General features: G+C 39.0%; 1 protein-coding gene and 1 long non-coding RNA gene across 2 annotated transcripts in view; one reads left to right on the forward strand and one right to left on the reverse strand.

Moving 5' to 3' along the window:
• The first annotated feature begins 19,353 nt into the window (after positions 1 to 19,353).
• The window catches only part of LOC147874230 (uncharacterized), a 74,053-nt gene continuing 70,661 nt past the window's right edge, over positions 19,354 to 22,745 (forward strand). The window contains exon 1 of the long non-coding RNA XR_015534430.1: positions 19,354 to 19,399. This is a non-coding gene — a long non-coding RNA (uncharacterized LOC147874230). The remainder of the gene's footprint in view (positions 19,400 to 22,745) is intronic.
• LOC147874231 (putative multidrug resistance-associated protein lethal(2)03659) lies at positions 20,291 to 22,716 on the reverse strand. The gene is made up of 2 exons (XM_087346080.1): positions 21,402 to 22,716; positions 20,291 to 20,952 (listed from the first exon to the last, which is right to left on the reverse strand). The coding sequence occupies exons 1-2, from the start codon at positions 21,720 to 21,722 to the stop codon at positions 20,935 to 20,937; spliced, it is 339 nt and encodes a 112-aa protein (XP_087202206.1). The 5' UTR covers positions 21,723 to 22,716; the 3' UTR covers positions 20,291 to 20,934.

Consider the following 22,745-nt stretch of genomic DNA (forward strand, 5'->3'; position numbering starts at 1 on the left):
GTATAGTCTGTTCGAAAGATGATGCGTGAGTGAATGTGGAGAAATGGTGGAATGATTTTGACAGCCGGAAACGGAAGTACTCCAATAAAAATCTGTCAAATTATCACTTCTTGCACCACAATTCCCGTATGGATTGTACTGGGAGAAAACCCTATTGTCTGATATTAGAAACAGGCGATTATCGCCTGAGCTACGGACCTGTCTTTCCTTTATCGAGATATTCTCATCAGGGTATTTTCTTGAACACCCTCAATCTTTGTTGATTCACGAGGTGCAAGAGATCAATTTTCATATCCACACAAAACAAGAAACAAAATTATATATATGTGTTTTAATTACCGCCACGGTGGTCTAGCAGTCAGAACACTAGCCTTGTAAGCCTGGGGTCCCGGGTTCAATTCCCGGTGATGCTCAAATTTATAACTTGTGTTGGGCAAGGCCGTGGTCTAGGCATCACGGAGTTTTCCTCCGGGGGCTTCCCCGGTTTCTCCGTGGCACCCCAACAATTACTCCACTCACACACAGAAGAAGGCAATGGCAAACCACTTCTGATCATCTCTGCCAAGAACGTATATGAACAGGTCCCAGTCCGAGAAAAGGATGTTCATATGGACCTGTCGTCAGACAGAACACTACAAATAAAAATAAAGTTTTAATTAAGTAAAGTTCTTGATATTAAATTAATATTTAATTTTGGCTTGTTTATGATACTGCCTTATCCTCTTTATTGGTGCAATTGTTTTCCGTAATAAATTTGCTTGCAACGTATACGTCTTCCAGAAAATGTGTTCCAGCTCACATATAAACAGTGTCGTAGTGACTTACAAAGCGTGGCGTCGAGGGTTCCCTTGCCAGTTATCGGGAGAGCCACTAGCCTGCCATCCAGTTCATAATTGCCAGTGAAATGTGCCTCTGGGACTAGGACTTCTGCCGTGATATTTTGCTTGTCGAGGTCGAAACTGTAGACAGAAACATCAGTTAAATTTCTGAACGACGTTAACAAGAAGTCACAGGGTTTAATTCCTGAACGTGTACGATAAAATACAAAAGAAAATTTTTCTTGTATTTAAGCATTACATCTTGATGACGTGTTGGGCAATAAAGATAAGGCTCAATGTGTCCTTAATGTAGACACTAAATGCAAATGGGGTATCAGCTTCATGCTCCAGACGTCTTACTCGGAGAAAGAGTTTTGGTACCCATTAGGTGGGAAAGTGATTGGGTCTCGGAGGCGGTCTGGACTCCAGCAAAGATACGAGCCATGGTTGTCTAGCCCAGGGGTCGGAAATCTACGGCCGTGGCCAAATCCGGCCCGCCGCCTCTTTTTGTACGGCCCGCGAGTTAAGAACGTATTTTACATATTTAAATTCTTTGATATTTCAAACTGCTTTGTGCATTTCCCATGCTGTCAAAAATTAAAAGAAGTGAAATCTCTATTCCCGCACAAATGTGCAGCGGATATATTTTCTGAACTCAAACTACAGTTCCAGCAGCGTGTTTCGTATCTTGATGCAAGTGCAGAAGACATTTCCATATTTCAAAATCAATTTGACTGTACAATTGAGAAACTTCCACCTAACCTTCAATTGGAAGTGATTACTCTGCAGTGTGATGACATGCTAAAAAGCAAATTTCAAGAGAAGAATCTAATAGAATTCTATAAGTGTCTTTAAAGCGAGGAATACGGTCAATTAAGATCATATGCTCGGTGATTTATATCTGTGTTTGGCAGCACCTACTTGTGTGAAAAGACATTTTCAAAGATGAAATATGTAAAATCTCAATACAAGTCAGCATTTACAGTCAATTTTGATGATAGGGAGTACTGGAGTTAAACCTCAGTTTGGTAAAATGTTATCTCATAACAGGCAAGCCCATTCTTCTCAATAGTATAGCTGTATTTCAAACAATTGTTGTCTACTTAACATTTTTACGTTAAATTTTGTTCAATAAATTTGTTAAAACTTGATTTTTTCTTGTTGCATAAGTAGGCTTACGCTTCACTACCAAGCCAGTCGCATTATCACTGCTTTACAAGCAGCACGTCGCTTTATTAAAAATTGACTGACAGTTGGCCTAAATCATCAGAAAAGCGAAAAACGTTATCAACTATTTGAAGTACCAAATCCAACAACTGCAACAAGGCAAAGTGATATTAATAATACTACTCATATATACTCGGTATATTACGATTACGAAAACTATTATGATCGATTTTAAGACGAAGATTTGCAAGGGCGGGGCTGGACGTAGAAAGTTGACTTACCAAGAACAGTTGGCCTCTGAACAGCGACGTAAAAACTACTACATCAGACTCTGAAATAAAGAAGAGCGAAGGAAGAATTACATTGATAAACGTAGAAAAACTTATTCACCAAGAACAGAAGAGAAAAAACAAAGCTATGTAAGGATTGGGTTAGACGCAGAAAGTTGGCTGACCAAGAACAGTTGGCCTCTGAATAGCGACGTAACAACTTAAACATCACGCCTATCTAACAAATAAAGAAAAGCGAAGGGAGACTTAAATTGATAAACGCAGAAAAACATATTCAATAAGAACAGAAGGGAAAAAAGCAGACGAAGATTTGCAAGGGTGGAAAGTTGACTGAACAAAACAGTTGGCCTCTGAACAGCGACGTAAAGAAGTAAAATATCAGATTAGAGAAAGCGCTCCGAAAGGAGCGCGTAGCTCTAGTTTATAAAATAATTTGAATGAAAAACTAGCCCAAATAATCAATATGCCTTTTTTGAAAATTTGGAGAAATTGTTTTGGTACGTATAGTAATTTGTGGATTTAAAAAGTAACAATAAATAAGTATGATCTGAAGAATTGTTTCGAAGACAGCTGTTTTTAGGTTTGTAGCGCTGTGTAGTCTGATAGATGTGTACCAGAGTTTTAGAGGTCCTTGTTCCCTCTATCATCAGGGCGATTGAAGGAGTAAGTTTATATTATTGACTTACTTGAGAACGCAAATGAAAACTTTGTTTTTAAAGAAAAGCTGAAACGGTACCATTTTGAACGAAATATGTTCCGGTCTTTCACACACGAGTGTAATGGTTAATATCTAAAGCGAAAATGTCCCATATCAACCAAGCCTCTCGAAAGCAAGGTAAAGCAATGCAGATGATATGGCGATTAGTCTGTAACTGAATATTATTGGAGAAAAGGTACGGTTTGTCTGGATCAGAGACAATCGTAATGACACGTGGCCAACCAACTCGTCAGACCATTACGCCTAGTGGGTGTTGAGGTCGGGTTTGGAGAGAAACAACGAGCCTATTGTTAAACTTCATGCGGAACAACTCGTTCGTTCACGGACGACACACCTGCCTACTATGCAAGAAAGTTAAAGTAAAAAATCCTGTTACAGTCCTACATGACAACATGAACAGATTTATCTTGTAACATAAAAGTTATAAATACTTTTTTAATATTGTTGTGTGAGACTGTGTTGCAGTTTTATTGTTTGTGCTATTGCAAATATTTACAACAGGCTGCATGAACTGAACACCACTAACGACAATCCTGTGTTTCTTTTCAGAGGTTTTCGTCTTTTTTCTTCAGTTAAGTGACTTGAAATAGGCCACAATTGTGAATCCATTTATGAATATTCTTTAATCTTATTAAAATCACCAAAAATATAACAACTGTAGTTGAATCATTGCCATTTAATAGTTTAAATAATTAATTGATCTATAATTACTGAAGAGCGAGGTAGAGAGGGCCATAAAGGATATGATAAGAAGAAAAGCTACGGGAGATGATGAAATCCCATCGGACTTATTGAAAGAACTTGGAGAGAAAGGAGTGAAGGTTCTTGCTAGACTCGTTAAAGTAAAGTTTGTCCCGCTATACGCCATGTAGGCGTTTGGGGTGAGTGGAGGTATAGCTCCTCTCTTCCTGCTAGACTCGTTAACAAGATATGTGTCTCCGGTGAGTGGCCCAAGGACTTTCGGGAAGTAATAATGACAGCATTACAGAAAAAAAAGAATTCCAAGAAGTGCAGCGATTACAGGACCATCAGCCTAATCTCACATGCGGCGAAGATATTGACTAGAATACTATTATTTATTATTGACTGCAAATGGGTTTATACCCGGTGGCAGTGACCTACAAAAAGATATAAAAGAATATGACACAACAAAACAATGAGACACAACAAAACAATAAGACACAACAAAAACAATAAGATAACAGAACAATGAGACAGAACAAAAGAATGAGATACATCAACACAATGAGACGGAGCAAAACAATACAAAAAGGACAAAACAAAAACAATAAGACACAACAGAATAATGAAACAGAACAAAACAATAAAAGAAAACCATAAGAGACAACCAAAACAATAAGACACAACAAAACAACACATCCCACTCAAAATAAAACAACTCATCAGATTACAGAACCATCTAACCTAAAGTACTTAACTTAAAAATTAATACCAACTAGACATAAGACAATAACGGTTATGAATAACATACGTCATGAACTGATGCACTCACACAACAAAACAATGAGACACAACAATACAACATACCACACTCAAAATAAAACAACTGACACACAGTACGAAAACACACATCCAATAATTAAACACAATACTTAGAGTAGAATATAAAGTCCGCTCTCAGTACATGAAACTTTTATCCCAAAAAACTACAGCCCTTCATCACTTGGAGAATAAGACACTTCACTTCCCTTATCACCATCTAATCAACACTTAGTAAGCCCTTGCTTGTAATTACTTTTCTGACCCTCTTTATAAAGGTGCCTAATTTACAGGGGAAAGACGCTAGCACGCCTAGAGGTAATTGGTTCCAGCTTCTTATGGTCCTATTTACAAAGGAATATTTGCCTACATCCGTTCTTTGTTTCCTAGTCATAATTTTCCGACCACGATCGTCCCTGTCCAGGTAGCATGGCTTTAGTAATCTATCCCCTATCGTTTTCCAAGCACGGCCCCCCGTGTATGCTTTGAAAAGGGCGCACATTCGGGCTATCAATCTACGCTGTGCCAATGTTTCCCAACCAGATTCGTTCGTGAAATTTGCAAATTTAGCCGCTCTTTTCTGCACCCATTTAGGGCTCTTACCTGCCCTTCCCTGTAAGGGTCCCAACACACAGCTCCATATTCAAGTATCGGTCTCACTAGCGAAATATAAGCTAAACGTTTCGTATTGTTATTTCGCTTTTTTAGTATACGCATCACGAAATGGAGAGCCTTCCATGCTTTAATTAGTGTATAATTTACATGATCTGCCCAGCTCATATCACTGCGAATAAGTATTCCTAAGTACTTAAAGCTATTTGCCTCTGGAATTAATTTATCCCCGAAAAAGTACCTCAGCCTATCCTTCACCCTAGCTCTATTGAAGCTGACTGCTTTACTTTTACCTGGATTTATCTTCATTTCATTTTCTACCGCCCATTCCCATAACCTATTCAAATCTGTCTGTAACTTATCAATGTCACTACTATCCATTATTTTCCTGTATATTATACAATCATCAGCGAAAAGCCGTATATTTGAATCAATGTTTTTCCAAATATCATTAACATAAGCTAGGAATAGTAAGGGAAGTAATACGCTCCCTTGCGGCACTCCTGACGTTACCCTGACTTCATGAGATAGTTGTCCGTCCACTCTAACTCTTTGCGAACGTCCTAAGAGAAATTCCTTTACCCATACCACTACCCTCATATCCACAACGGTTGCAGCAATTTTTGTAATCAGCCTATCGTGTGGGACTAAATCGAATGCCTTTGAGAAATCTATTATAGCCGCATTAGTCCTGATTCCCTCGTCCAATGAATCAACAACATCCTGACAAACCGTGATTACTTAACTTTCGCATGAGTCTAAACCAATGTTGACCCTCATATAACCACTCACTCCTTTCCCAGACTTGCCTTAGATAACCTGCTATAACGTGCTCCATTTGCTTGCAAACCACTGAGGTTAAACTGACCGGTCTATAGTTCCCAACTACCGATCGATCTCCCCCTTTATAAATAGAAACCACTATAGCCTTCTTCCAGTCCCCTGGGATAGAATTGTTGTTCAGCAGTCTCGCAAGGTATGAAATCATTGCTTCCCCGCCTAACTTTAAAATTTCCCCGGGGATGCCATTTGGTCCGACGGATTTATTTCTCGCGATTGCTGCTATCAGGTTCCTTATAATATTGATACTAATGGTAAACGTTTTATCTGAATCTGTTGATTGGATTAGCTGATTATTTAGCGGATTATTACTGACTAAAAGCCTAGAAAAGAAGGTAGAGGAAGTGATGGGAGACGACCAATTTGGATTCAGGAGAGGAAGAGGTACCAGAGATGCCATTGGAGTTACGAGAATAATTTAAGAGAGAGATCTCGATGTCAAGGAAGGGGTATGTGCCTGCTTCATCGACTGGAAGAAGGCTTTCGATCGAGTAAAATGGAAGAAATTAATGAGGATCTTACAGAGAATTGGAATTGATTGGAGAGATAGAAGACTAATCGAAAACCTGTACATGCAGCAAAAAGTCGAAGTGAGACTGGACTCAGGAGACACCAACAGTGTTGAGATAGGTAGAGGTGTAAGACAGGGATGCTGCTTATCACCAATTCTTTTTAACCTGTACGGGGAATGGCTTGCCAAGGATGCTCTGGAGGGAACAGGAGACTTCAAAATTGGAGGATAAGTCATAACGACTGTAAAGTATGCAGACGCCTTAGTAGTATTGGCGAAGAAAGAGAAGGAATTACAGAACATGATGGACAAGTTAGTGGAAACAGGTAGAGAGTATGGAATGCAATTCTTTTTAACCTGTACGGGGAATGGCTTGCCAAGGAAGCTCTGGAGGTAACAGGAGACTTCAAAATTGGTGGATGAGTCATAACGACTGTAAAGTATGCAGACGACTTAGTAGTATTGGCGAAGGAAGAGGAGGAATTACAGAACATGATGGACAAGTTAGTGGAAAAATGTAGATAGTATGGAATGCAATTCTTTTAACCTGTACGGGGAATGGCTTGCCAAGGAAGCTCTGGAGGTAACAGGAGACTTCAAAATTGGAGGATGAGTCATAACGACTGTAAAGTATGCAGACGACTTAGTAGAATTGGCGAAGGAAGAGGAGGAATTACAGAACATGATGGACAAGTTAGTGGAAAAATGTAGATAGTATGGAATGCAATTCTTTTTAACCTGTACGGGGAATGGCTTGCCAAGGAAGCTCTGGAGGTAACAGGAGACTTCAAAATTGGAGGATGAGTCATAACGACTGTAAAGTATGCAGACGACTTAGTAGTATTGGCGAAGGAAGAGGAGGAATTACAGAACATGATGGACAAGTTAGTGGATACAGGTAGAGAGTATGGAATGGAAATCAACATTGAAAAATCAAAGGTAATGAGGATAGTACCGATAGCAGAACCATTGAACGTTGTAATTGGAAACCAACAGATGGAGAATGTGGAGCATTTCAAGTACTTGGGAAGCATAGTCACGACGGACGCTCTGTGCACCAAGGAAGTAAAAGCAAGGATAGCCATGGCCAAAACAGCTTTCGTCAAGAAGAGGATACGTACTTCTGACCAGCAAGTTGGGCTTGGAGATGAAGAAGAAACTAGTGAAGTGTTACGTATGGAGTGTCGCGCTGTATGGAACAGAGACTTGGACACTCAGGAAGAAAGAACAGAAATACCTGGAGAGTTTTGAAATGTGGTGTTGGAAAAGAATAAAGAAGATCAGGTGGACGGATCGAGTGACCAACGAAGAAGTATTGAGGAGAGTCAACGAGCAAAAAAACATTCTGCAGGCGATTACACGAAGGAAAGCTAACTGGCTGGGACATATTATGAGAAGGAATGGAATACTGAGTGATATCATCGAAGGCCAGGTTGAAGGAAAGTGAAGATTGGGAAGAAGACTGATACAGCTAACTGACGATCTCAAACAAGGAAAGAAGATGAAGTTTCAGGTGTTAAAAAGAGAAGCTGAGAATACGAAAAACTGGCGAACTCTTTTTGGGCAGAGCAATGGACCTGTCGTCAGACAGAACACTAAATATTAATAATAATAATAATAATTCTGAGTAAATCCTTAATATTAATGATGTTTAATTCCCGAGTATGAGGATATAGGTCGGTGTATATTTGACTCATTATTCCTCTTGAAATTACACTGGCCGTGACTGGTCTTCATATTTAAAACTGCTTCTATGTGATTCAGTTACCAATGATAAGGGTGAGATTTACGTAACATACCTTTTATTTTCACCTGATAGTGGTGTCCACTGAGTTCCTACGTCTAGTATTGTTACGTGTGGTTTCCAACATTCCGGTGGAAATTGTCATCTCCGTAATTAGGGTAAAAGTCTTGTACCCAAAAATTGACAGCAGGAAGTTACTCCGAAAAGTCTACGTGGTGTAAAAACTCATCTATGTGGAAACCTCGGTTCTCCCAATCATGATGAATTCTGATTTTGAAGGAAGGAATTTAGTGTAACATTCTGCCCACGTGGTTTCGACATTAGTACTATACATTGCTGGGCAATCGGATCATACACTCCTCAAAACAATTAAGGGGTCAGGATTTCAAATGGTCGTAAATTTTCTAGGGCTTTGTCAAATTTATTAAAATGTGGATAGTTTAGAGAATAGACCTTTATTTAAACAAGAACAGGCCTCTTTGTAACAGAAAACACAACTAAAATATTGTTACACTGAACAGTTTTGAACTAATCACAAAAGCAGAATGGAAGTTTTATTTGCATCAAGTTTTTGTGACACAATTTCAAACTCTTTTTGCGCTTAGTAGGAGGTTGGACCCCCTTCAACTCGAAGGACAGCTGTTCAGCGTTGAGGCACCCTCCGGATGTCGATTTGGGGAATTTGCTCCCATTTCTCCAAAAGGGCATTTTCCAGATCCCGCAGTGTGGTGGGTGCGTTCTGTCGGTCTCTGACGCTTCTTACCAGTACGTCCCACACATGCCCAATAGCGTTAGTGTCTGGGCTGCGAGCTGGCCGTGGTAAAATGGCGATATTGTGGTCTTGGAAGTACTCCCTGACGATTTTTGCAACGTGAGGGCTGGCATTGTCAGGCATTAGGAGAAAAGTTTCTCCAAATTCCAGTGCACGAGAATGCATATGAGGTTCCAGCACCTCGAGAATGTAACGCCGCGCAGTTCTGATGACGACGAGGTTGATTTTGTCGTCAATCGAAATACCGGCCCACACCATTATGGAGCCACCACCAAAACTGACTTTTCCTGAACTGTGACTGGTAGAAAACGCTCTCCTGGCCGTCGCCAAACTCGGACACGTCCATTGTTGCCCTGCAGCATAAATCTACACTCGTCGGCGAAAAGGACATTGCGGCAATGACGCAGTTGCCAATGTTGATGTTCTTGGGCGAACGTTTCGCTCTCGTTTATGCTCCCTCGTCAATCGGGGCACTCTAGCAGGACGCCTGGACCGCAGATCCACTTCTCGAAGACGGTTTCTCACTGTTTGGTCAGACACTTCTCGACCTGTAGCTCGGGAATGGTCATTTTGCGAGGACCGTGCAGTATCTTTGCGGTGCCTCAAGGCTTGTAGACGCAGAAAACGATCATCCCTATTAGTTGTTGCCCTGTCCTGGACGTCGAATGGCCCTTCCAGTGTCTTGGTATCGGTGGCTTAGTCGCCATATCACGGATTGAACCACACCGGCTGACCGGCAACATACCGTTGTGTCCGGCCCTCTTGCAGAAGCGTGACTGCCTGTGTTGCTTCTATTGCTGTTATTTGCGTCCTTACATCTTGCCTAACTTGCACATTGCGCTGCATAACTACAGTATTCCTGTATCGTCAATAACAAACACAAGCACTGCCCTCCTTCATTTATGTTTTCACTATCTTTGCTCTCGTAGGCTTCTCTCCCTCAAATAACCAACTCTAACTGATCCCACCTTTCACAATTGCACTCATATCGGCCTTGTTTACAACTCTGTAGCGTGCGCTGATTTCTGATCCAGTCCAAGAAACTTTACATCCCTTTGTAAACTTGACCCCTTAACTGTTTTGAGGACTGCATATCATTACCTTATTCATAGAGGGGGTCACAGTGGCCGCGCGGTCTGAGGCTTGGTCACTGGGATCGTGGGTTCGAATCCCACTCAAGCCATGGATGTTTGCCCGCGTCTTTCTGTGTTGTGCTGTCTTGTGTACAGGTATAGGCCTTGCAACGGGCCGATCCCTCGTCCAAGGAGTCCTACCGACTGTCTATAGATCAAAGCCAACAATAGTTGGGACCCGCAGTGCTCAGGCACGTGAAGAACAGGTCGTTCCAGTATCCCAGCAACCAGTTTTCATAGAGGATAATGAAAGAACAACTGAATGCCGTGTAGTGTAATCACTTTACAGGTTTGGGTTGTGGCGGGAGGGATCGAACTGTCTAGCTGCTCCCGCCAAGACCGTTTTGAGTGTCCACATTATTGCTCAGTTTCAGAGAAAATACGGTTATATTGCCGACAGTAAATCACACGTGGCCAGTACTACCGTTGTAATAGAAATTTTACCTTATGTTTTGCAGAACTGCGTCCTTTATCCCTTGCATTTTCATATCTATTGCCGCCATGTTCAGATGCCTTTCGACTGCCCGAACCTCCTTCACAGTCAGTGGATCCAAGAGTGTTAAGTTATGCCTCCTTAATCCTGAAATGTACAACTTTCTTGAAGCAGAAAATCTTCCTAGGTTTTTAGTTTTTCATGGCAGCGAATTCTAAGTTCGCTGTCTTCTGGGTTGTTGAACCGTGTTGTAACCGCTCATCTGGAAGTAGTTAAGTTTTGTTAGTTTTTCTTTTGTGTGTGTTTCCAGTATTTCAAAACCTTTCTGTAAGATTTTAGCACCACCTGCAGAGAACAAGGGTGGACTTCAGCCCTAAGAGCTAGAAGTCATGTTTAGGCCATCTGGGTAACAATCCGATTTCGACTCCGTCTACGACAGACAAAGAAGTGCCTTTAGGAGCAAGTGTGGAGGATCATGTTGGACGGTCCGTGAGAGGTCTCTCTCTGACAGTGGGGGGTGCTTCGCACCAAGCCCGGGACCCAGGCGCCGAAGAAAATTAGGGTAGAGACTCACTCTTGTTTTAAGTCGCGATAGCGGAGGTTCTAGGACATACTGTATATTGTATAGAAATAAATTGTAGTGCCTTCCAACTTATATCCGAATCATTATTGGCTGGTGTGATCAGGCCGTTAACACGACCTGAGACAAGAGCTACATCCCGACTAGCTAGCCCCTAACAATCCTACACCCTGATAAGGCAGCTGTTACGAGGCCACGAGCAGTGGACGGTTACAGTGTAGTCTGGTAGAAGTTTACTAACTCATCTCCTGATGATAGATGCAGCAACGACCTCTGAAACGTCGGTAAACTTCTACCAGACTACACGGGGCAACAACCCAGAAGACAGTCATATTCACAGAATCTTTATTTCTTAAAACTTCCTTCAAGTTGACAGTTTTTATGTGAGAAATTAGGTCTCACAATCAGTACAGAACGCAACTAAGTAATTTATTTCCAGACACGTTTTCCTCTGCTTTGAAAATTAACTTCAAAGAACTTAACAAATTAATTATAAATTAATATTTGAGCCGAATGTTGCCTAAGTAATAATTAAAAATCCAGTAAGTACTGCAAAGAAAACACAACTCCTTACAGTTACAAATTTCAATTGTTTAGCTTTGTTTGAGGAATTAATCCCTGTTTACACTAAATCATAATTAACACGAACAAAAAGTGCATAATTAATGTCTGTTAAAGTGAGCCGGGATAGCTCAGTCAGTATAGCGACTGGCTGCGGGCTGGACGACTAGGGTTCGATGCCCGATGAGGCAAATAATTCTTTCTCTACCCTCTGCATCCAGACCGGCTCTGGGGCGCACCCAGCCTCCTGTCCATTTTGTACGGCGTTGCTTTTCCAGGGGTGAAGCGCGGCCGGAGCGTGATGATGACCACTCACCCCCATCTAGTACCGAGGCTAAGAATGAGTAGGAGCTATACGACCTCTTCCCCCCAAGCGACCTACATGGCGTGTAACTGGACTTCTTTACTTTACTTTTTATTGGTTGTTTAAGCAGGTGGGACACATAATTCCCACTGCATTTTAAAAGTCACGACACTGAAATATTTTTCGTGATCTTTTGAGGAAATAGTTCAGAGAAGATGCCAGAGTTACGTGTATTACACTAACCGTTTGAAGCCTAAGATCGTCTGAATAATATTAAATAATCCAGTCTCTACCGCAAATAAAGCAATTCACCACCACAGAGATCAATTAGTTGATGTTTAAATGGAAATAATTGTTGCTTATTTTGGGCCACAAAATACCCATGAATAATAAATAACAAACTTACTGATTGTTTAAGCTGGTGGCACTGTAGCATCCGCCGAACAAAGGTTACCACAATATGTATGTAGCCGGATGCGGCCAACTACCTAAGAAACTCTGAACCAGATAAAGCTGATTTAATCGTAAAGTTGCTTGTTACATAATATTATTATTGAGAAGGAAAGTATTTATGATCCATCTATTACATCGTCAACACCACAAAATGCGAGCATAATAAATATAATCAATCACTATCAAATAATAGGTCAGCACAACAGGCTTGTGACATTAGAGATGCATTTAAAAAGTATTTTAACAGTAGTGAAGGTAGCATTATCCAACAGTTCAACGTTCCCTAATTATCTGTGCCACACACAATCCACTACTTCAACAAACATAAATGTAGAATTTGTACTGGTGTAGCAAGAAAGAGTTTGTAATAAACTTAAATTGCAATATTTAGTCACTAATTTTTTGTCATAACTTCCCTGAAACCTCTCTGTTGTGATAAGTTTTCATTTTTTGGTCCCACAAAGCCTTATTCATGGTTCGTAATCTGTTCTGCCTGCCTGAGTCAACTGAAGCTTCGGTAGAGGGTGTTCCTTAAATAGACTTCACACAACCTTCCTAATGGATCAAGCGAGAGAGAAAGATTGGCACTTATAAATAAATTATCAATTAAAATCAAAGAACCTCCACACTGATACAATACTTTTATTTTCCGTCGTTTACACAAGCTTATTGTTAAAATCATATAAAATTTCACATAAAATTGTTACATTTTAAAATGACATGTTTCGATATACAATCTTATCATCGTCAGGTCTATCAAAATTAAAATTAAAATCTGGTGTATCTGTTGCTCTGCTTATATTGTTTTTGTTTTTACTCGTTTTTACTACATCTCCAGGCTTCTTCGATTTTATTTTTGGAGACGCGCCTGGGTGCCTATATCGGGTTGTGTATGAGGTGCGTGTCCGTTGTTATTGAATGGCAGACAGTAACAGTTACTACTTACGAGTAAAAACAAAAACAATATAAGCAGAGCAACAGATACACCAGATTTTAATTTTAATTTTGATAGACCTGACGATGATAAGATTGTATATCGAAACATGTCATTTTAAAATGTAACAATTTTATGTGAAATTTTATATGATTTTAACAATAAGCTTGTGTAAACGACGGAAAATAAAAGTATTGTATTGAAACACAAGCATGATGCAATTAAGATATAAGCTCCACACTGATGTATGAAGATACAAGATCACGTTTTTGTTTTATTTTTGCATATTTCCCGTAGGCAAAACAAACCGGTTTTAAAATACAGAGTGATTCAAAAAGGATTTTACAACTTTGAAAGTGTCTAGAAATTTATTCAGAAGGCTTACAGAATCGGTTAGGTGTCATTCTGTAGCAAAACAAATTATGTGTTACCTCAAATAGTCATTTTGGTTCAATGTGAATCCCATTGGTGATACTGCAGACATCCCACCTGAAATCAATTTCTTGCCAAACACGATCCAGCTTATCCGGTGTCACTTCTGCAACTGCGGCGGTGATTCGAGCTTTGAGCTCAGTGGGACTGGCAGGCAAGGGTGTAACATACACACGATCTTTAATGAAACCCCATAAGAATAAATCGAAAGGTGTCAAATCTGGAGAACGAGGTGGCCATGCTATCGACCCTGTTTGACCAATCCACCGACCTGGGAAACGGTTATTGAGGAAATCCCGGACTATTGTGAGGTAGTGAGGTGGTGCGCCGTCTTGCTGGAAGTGAATGCGTCCTTTTTGATCATCTTCTTCTAACTGTGGTATGAGAAAATTTTCGAGCCATTTTTAAATGCACTGCCGCTTGCGCTCGCGGTGACGGAATTCGGTACTACAGCACAACGTGAGTCAAACTTGATTTGTTTTGCTACTAAATGACACCTAACTGATTCTGTAAGCCTTCTGAATAAGTTTATATGCACTTTTAAAGTTGTAAAGTCCTTTTTCAATCACCTGGTACAATGACTTTGTAATGCGTAGATAATAATTCCTGACACGTAGAACATTAACGTTTATGTTATAAAAAACGTCGAGTCCCATCTTAGGGAAGAATAATTATTGAGAATAAAGTGCTAATTAACAAATTATTTTCCGGCTGCCAGCAGTGTAAAGTGGTCTTAGTAGCCTGAGAAGAATTCATCATAATTAATCGTGTGAAGCTACAGATCATGTAGTGTAATACTTCAGGTATAACAAGAGAGTGGGAAATCTGTACACTGAGGAGATACATAATTTGTATGTTCAACCATAAGACACACTCTCCATTATTCGGGGACTAATTAACAGGGTTGCGGATTAATCGGTCGTCTGTCTGATTCACATAAGAATTAAAAATTAATTTAGGAAATGTTTTGTAAATGTTAGGACGTTTAAAGAAAAAGGGATAAAGACAACAGTGACAGTATGTAATTCAATAACATGAACAAATTGATATTACAATCTGCAGTTTACTACAATAGAACGTTATTACCATACTTTGAAATTTTTTTTAAAACACCTGGTTTATGCTGTATTACATTTTACATAACATTCTTTTTTGTGAGTAGAATTTTAAGAATTTAAGTAGATTGTGTGTCCGTAAGTACACTTACGTATTGGTACATTTCCGTGTTTTCTTTAATTTTTTCGGATTTCCCACTATTTCGATTGCCCAGAAAAACTCGTATAATCGGGAATTTACGTTGTTTTTTAAGACAATGGGCTGTGGGGGCGTGTGACAGGCATGGGGAGATAAGAAATTCGCATAAAAAATTAACAAAAGTACGAAGGTAATAAGGCAGATCAGAGACATAAACGTTGATATAAGGTTAATTTTAAAACAGATCTGAGAAAGTGAACTGCACTCATTTTGCTCAAGGTATCAGTGGCGGACTGTTATGTTCATTGTAATGGTCCTTTCATTTTATAAAATTAGAGAACAACAATAATAATTGAAAATGATAAAGACTAGGAATAAGGAGAAGTGTCATGTTTCCCTGTACGGTACGTGTTGGTTCTTCGATATCCACATTTCACATTAAGCCAAGATAAGGAACAGCCACCGCATATAACAATACAGAGAGTTATGACTGGTAACACAACATCAGAATTTCCATCATCATGCATCAACCTGTACCATTCTGAAGATTTGTGTGTTGTTTTTCTACAATCACGGTTTCTTGTAATGAATGCAGTGATTTCGTTACAGAGAACCTGGCTACATATTCACAGATGAAGTTATCTATCTGTGGTCGCATGAAGTTTTCGTGCTGCCATCTGTCACTGGTAATTACGAAATACTTAACGTAACATCTGGAGACTGCCCCATTATCCATGCTGCCATCTACCAGCTACCATATTAACTATTAATAATACACTCTAATTCTGGCATGGCAACCAAACATACATTGAATTGTTACATTGAATTTCTGCTGGTAGAAGGTGTATTTTCTAATAAAAATGATGAGAGAATTCGGATTTCCTGCAAAGTTAGTACGATTGGTGAAAATGACCCTGACAAATACTTGTAATAATGTGAAAATACAAGGTAGGGTCTCTGACAGCTTTGAAACAGTGGCGGGCTTACGACAGGGCGACCCTCTGTCTACACACCTATTTAACATTTGTCTAGAAAAGGTAATTAGAGCAATCAAAACAAACCCTGGAGGACACATCTTTAATAGAACCTGTCAGATACTCGATTACGCATATGATTTGGTGGCACTGGGAAGAAGCATGAAGTACCTCACAGAACCAGTGGAAGAGATAATTACTGCAGCCAAAAAAGTAGGCCTTGAGATTAACAACACCAAAAGCAAGTCCATGGTGAACAAGACGAGCGGAGCCAATGAGCCTGGGGCCGTAGAGATTGCTGGGACGGAATTAGAAAGGGTGGAGTCTTTCAAATACCCAGGCTCCTTGATCACAAGCTGTAATGACATCCTCACAGAAATAAAAGCAACAATTGCTGCGGGTAACAAATGCTACTATGCTCTAGGCCAAGTTCTCAGGAAAAGGTATATCCACCAAAACCTTAAAGTGCTGTTGTACACTACTGGGCCAGTAATCAGATCTTTAAATATGATCGGCGTGGATCAGTTTAATGAAAAATAGCCACATAGAACACAAACTCTAAAAGAGTACATATTACCATTTATAAACACAATACAAAGAATTACAAACGAAATTAACAAAATATACACTGGTGAGGCGTCCGCTGGGTGACCAACACATAGTAATAAGTAAAACAAAAAACTTACCACAGCGGACGTCTCAACCGGCAGACCAACCGTACAGGGCTCAACCACAATCCAAAGTATAATTTAGAAAGACGAGCCGAGACGGAATTTGTAAAGTGTTTCTTGTGAAACCCTGTACCGAAGTGATCTCCCAGTTAGGCCACACAGCCTCAAGGAGTGAAAGGTATAGGTAAAGGGGTGGGGGAAACATAACTGAGCATGGTCAAGAGGGCAAGTTAAGGAAAACAAAATAGTTCATTAGCCCTAACCTCTTGGTTACGGCTATCCATGGCACACTACTGTAATACGACCTATGATATTGTATGGATCTGAATGCTGGACTTTAACATCTATAGCTGAAAGATTGCTTATGTTCTGGGAAAGGAAAATTTTAAGGCAGATTTTTGGTCCAATATGTGACAATGGCCTATGGAGAATTAGAATGAATATCGAGCTGGAGAAGCTGTTCAAAAGCTCAGATATTGTAGCTGTAATAAAGGAAGAAGAATAGAATGGCTTGAACATACGTATACTCCATATGAGTGATGATAGAGGATGCAAGATGATTATCAATAGTAAACCTCCTGGCAAATTAAAGAAAGGAAGACCGAAACTCCGGTGGATCGAAGACGTGGAGTCTGATCTTAAACGGGTGGGTGTAAGAGGCTGGAGAATAAAAGCTCAGGGCATCGATCACAAGAGAGGCCAAGGCTACACTTAAAGGGCCGTATTGCTACAGAAGAAGAAGAAGGCATATTTTGTTGAAGGAAGTGATTTATTGACTACTCTAAACCTTCATACACATTTTCGTGGATACGAGTGCAGCAATCTGCAAACACATTATTTTTTTAAATGAAGGCGATACAAATATGAATAGGCCTACATGACAGATAATAAATGAAAGATTGCTTCTATTCTCAATTGATATTCTTAAACGATAAAGAACATGAAGTTAAATAGTGTGTGAACCAAAGAACACTGGAAGTTTTGTATAATCGAAAGAATGAACCTTTCCAATCTTATTTCTTAGGGTTCTTTTGAAGCATCATCAACCATTGCACATCGACTGAAAATGTTACTAGACCGAGTATCATAAATAATGGAATGCACTCAGAAAAGATACTTTTGTCTTTTTGGTGGAGTCACGCAGATGTGCATGTCCACTTGGCCGAATAACAGAGATGTGACACAAATCAGTTTGATGCTTGTCTTTGTGTTGAGCAGTGTTTGTTAAACTAATTCAAGTGACGTATATTGTCTAATGCCAGACTAACTCATTTTACAACGCCTTCTCTTTACTTTATACACTATTTCATTAATCCTTTTCATCACACTATAAGAGTTTATGAAAACAAAATTATCGGTAGACATTGTTTTGTGCGTTCATAACACTACAGCGCATGTCTGTCGTCGTTCGTTTCTATAACATACGCGATGGTATTTTGGTAGGAATAATTATAATTACAGTTGAATAACACTTCCACTAATGTATAAAACCAATTAGGATTGGGAACGGAACGGTGTTGACTGTATTGCTGAATGGCCAACGTTCATATGTCCTTGAAACCTTAAATATGTAGCACGCACAGGAAAGGTCAGAAGTGCAAAATGTTGATTGTAAAGCTTGAGTAGAAGAGTCAACTCGTCAGACCTTGACGTGGATGGAAAGATAGTATTAACAAAGATCTTAAAGTGGTGGCATTCATGTTGTTACAAGGACCGGTGATGTATTTCTGTGGACACGGTAATATACATTCGGTTTACACTTAGGCAAGACACTTATTCACAAGCGAACTGAGTGTTGGCACCTCAATGTCTCTTTACCTATTATTTAGAAGTAATGTTTAAATTTATAAGAACATTTTTTCTCATTAACTAGACGTAATGAAACACTCAGCCAAAAACACTTACTTCAACCATAAATCAAACTGGTTTTGTTCGAATTAATGCTTTTAGAACCATATAGTAAATTTATCATACATGCATCAGTTCATCAGTGCAGCCACCTATTGCATAAGTTCTTCAATTCGGTTGTCAGAACTCGTACATAATAAACAAGTTTGAAACAAAAGAATTTTAAAAATATTTGTACCTCAGAGATAAAAGTTAAGGAAGGTTTTCTTTCTCACTTAGAATTATTGTCAGTTTGTTATGGCATAACGGCGTAAACATAGTCTTTAACAAGCGCCGATGTCAGAAGAAAACACCGGTTGCAAAATCTCATGGATACCCGAATGAATTTTAGAGATATTTGGTTACGATCTTCAGAAGTAAACATAAAAATCCAGGATAAAATTCAATGGAGCGAATTTATTCTTCATTCATTCTTTCTTTCATTCATTTCCACTCGAAGGATTGGATCATTGGCCCATTCCAGGACAATTGCTCAAGGCAACTTGTCCTATTAGTCTTGAAGTGCATTTTGAGTAGTGAGTGACAAGCCCACTGCCTCAGCACAATTTCTACTCAATCCTGATTTGTCTGCGAGGGCCATCTAGTAGAGAATCTATGACATGGGACCGACGACTGTACTTCCCCTAAGAAGAAAGTTGTGCTACGGGTTTTTATCACCCGTAAAAACTCGGGAACCTTGGGTCCAGTGGCTAACACATTAACCACTAGTCCACAGAGGGCGACAGAATTCATTTTTAAAAACAAATTCTTTATGATGAGCAAAATATTTGGTACGTGTTTAAGAAAATCTTATGTCACTGAGATAACATTGTAGTTGCCTTCATTTTCTTCCAGATGACTGCGATATGAAGTATACGACCAGTTACAATTTAACTAAGCTCGGTAAAGGAGATGTGTACCTAGTGCTCAAGGACTTCAAGTTGTGGATGGTACCTCATGGTTTAAAAATTCAACTAGATAACTTGTTCAACGGAAAAAAGATACTAGGTGAGTGAGGGAATTTTTAGTTCTATATGTGAGCTGAGAATTTTTGTAGTTGTAAACAAAATAAAAGATTAACTCTAATGTAATTTCGAAAAAAAGTAATGTTAATTGAGCTATAAATTGTGTAGTTGGAACAAAGATCTAGGGCAGCTGGGAAATTGTGGAGTTTCAAACCTATTTAAAGGTGAGCCGAGTATTTGTAAAATTCTTAACAAACTACTAAACGAGTTGAGTACTTACTCAGAGCAAAACAAATTGCCACATAGTTTTGGAACCTTACCAATCCCAGACGAAATACTGCGTGAGCTGAAGACTTGTGCAATTTAGTTACATACTGTTTGAGCTGAGAAATGCAGTTCTTTAAAACCTGCTGGGAGATCTAAAAAATTCTGTAGTTCCAAAGAAATTATTACGTGAGCTGAGAAGTTGTGCAAAACCCTCAGAGACTAATGGTATGTCTCCCTCTTTCAGGGGATAACACGAACAAATTCATTAACGAAAACTGGAAGCTCGTCCTGACTGAAACTGGGCCGCTCATGTATGACGCCTTAGGCAAAATACTACACGCGATTTTTTCGGAAGCCGCCAAGAAGGTGCCATACAAGGATATGTTCGATGACACTGAATAAATATCTAAAGTTTTGTTAAAAAAATAAATACGGTGAATGGTCGATGGACAATAACAAGACAACTAGATATTCCATCTGCTATTATCATCTCTTTCTCTGCTCCTTTCACTAATATAATAATCCAGAATCTTCGGAATGGATGTAAGTTTTGAGATTGTGAATAAGTTTTGCACGCTGTGTTTTCCAATTACTTGAATTCATCTCATTACAAGGTGTTCAATATCAGAAGACCAAAGAAGCCGAAAATCAAGTATCCCAGCAAGTTTCTAAATTATGATCTTAGACAGCATGCACCTTAAATAGCGTTGCCTTAATATTTCACTGTCTCAATTCACTTTGCAATATTAACAAAATCATTTACTCTTTAAAATGTTGTTAAACATGTTCAAAGCAATACTTCTTATTTCATATTGATGTGACACTTACTTGTTGTCTCGCCCTAATGGGCGATTATGAAATGAAGGTTCTTAAACACAGAGAACACTTGCCTTTGCTAATAAGTTTATAGACAACTGTTGTGTTTGGAATTTATGATTCTCTGACTCTTTCCAGTGAAACACCATTCCCCATACAATTTGCACAAAAAGCATGCTGTTCAATAATATTACGTACATATCAACATACACACAAGAATTACCATTAATTAGCATGATGTTAAATACAGATATACTGTTGTGTGTGAATAATTTCAGTAGCAGTTACCATTTGTGTCTGGTGGTGGGTGATGTAGTTCTGGTCAGGAGCTGGGAAGTGACAGTTGTGTTTCAATCCATCAATGATATACTGTAGACTGGCAAGTGATAAAAAAGTTTCAAATTCTCGCATACTTTTAAAGACTGTATTTCTAGATTCAAAATGGGACACAAAAGGAAAATATCAAATACTTAATTTTTGTAATTAATAGCTCATTTGAAAGTGGAAAACGTTTTACACTTGCAGTGAAATAAATTACTTGGTTCTGCTTCACAATGACAGATATCTTTAATTACATGACCAACAACTTGTGATGACTTGGCAGACAATTTCTGAAAACTTAACTGCAATTTATTATGGATTTATTACAGGACACTGGTCCCTTTCCTCTGACATATGAAATTTTATCAGAATTAATCTATTTATCTTAATAAATATTCTATGAAAAACTGCTTGTTAAAGTTGCATACTTGGTTTGTGTGTAAACACAATAGTGCAACTAACTGGGTAGAATTCTGGTAAACAACAAATACAATCACACCTTACCAGGTTGATTCTTGCTCTTTGTCCACCACTCAGAGTGACACTCCTCTCCCCCACAATGGTCATGTCACCATGGGGCAACAGCTGCAAGTCTCGTTCAAGAGCCCAGATCCTCACCACTTGTCTGTACCGGTTCCTATCCATGAGCTGCCCAAACAGGATGTTCTGCCGCACAGAGGCTGTGAACAGCCATGGTTCTTGCGACGCATATGTTACTGATTCTCCCACTAATATGGAGCCACTGATGAGAGGCAGTTCTTTCAGAAAGGCATGGACCAGTGATGGCTGCAACAGTAGTAACAACACATGTACGGTATGGTGCATTTTGGTGTATCTCAATGACTCCCCAATGAACTACAATTTAAAGATAAACATTTTATTGGCACAATTTCGCAAGCAATGTAGGAAGTTTACTCTACAACACAAGACAAATATTGAAGTAATAAAATCTGATAGTAACATCAAAATATTTCACACTTATCTTCCGAAAAACATGTCATGGAGAAAAGAGACTTAACAAAAACTGTTCCGTTACAGAGAACGTTGCAACAAATGTACCAACACTTCCACTAACTTCTCAATATTACAGTACAGTGATCAGAATTCCTGCTTCGCATTCACCTTGGTTGAAATCTCAGTCCAGAATCTGGCCATTCTGTCATTCCAAAAATATTGTGATGTCTTAAACTAGGCCACAACTTCCAAGTAATTTTTTACAATTATCCTGCCAATCAATATTGCATAACATATGCAGTTGACAAAGTGTCATTAAATACAAAAAAGTGTTCACTAATTAACACAGTTAATCATAATTATTGATATGTCCACTCTAAGGGAATAAAGGACTCATAATAAGCATATTGCATCTGACTTGCATCCATGGGGAACGCAATTTGAGTCTTGGCTAGATGGCTGATCGATTACATGTGTATATTTTTAACTGCATCATTCTTCATTGGAACACTGATTTATGATGAATAAAAGTTTTCCTTGGTCCTATGAAAGAAATGCCTAGATTATAAATATGGAACTTGATGAGAATATATCAACTACTTAAAAGTGTACATATGGAAATTTATACATCAGATCTATAAATATATGAGCTTGCTTTAACATTTATTGTATGGGAATGTGGAAAGGATATCCCCATATTATGGAGCTGCAGTCTGAACTTTAACACTGGATTTAATAGCATAATTTTACATTACTGTTACACTCTACAAGCAGGATGGCACTTAAGATGTGACACAATGCAAATGAAGTTTAAACTTCTCCACAAACTGTAGAATTACTGCATAAATTACTTACTGTTGAATTAAACCACACAAAACCAAAAACACTATTCTT

Source organism: Zootermopsis nevadensis, unplaced genomic scaffold (genome assembly GCF_977971745.1).
Source record: "Zootermopsis nevadensis isolate Lab colony 2312 unplaced genomic scaffold, Znev_1.0 Znev_ptg000010l, whole genome shotgun sequence".
In the NCBI taxonomy this organism is placed as follows: domain Eukaryota; kingdom Metazoa; phylum Arthropoda; class Insecta; order Blattodea; family Termopsidae; genus Zootermopsis; species Zootermopsis nevadensis.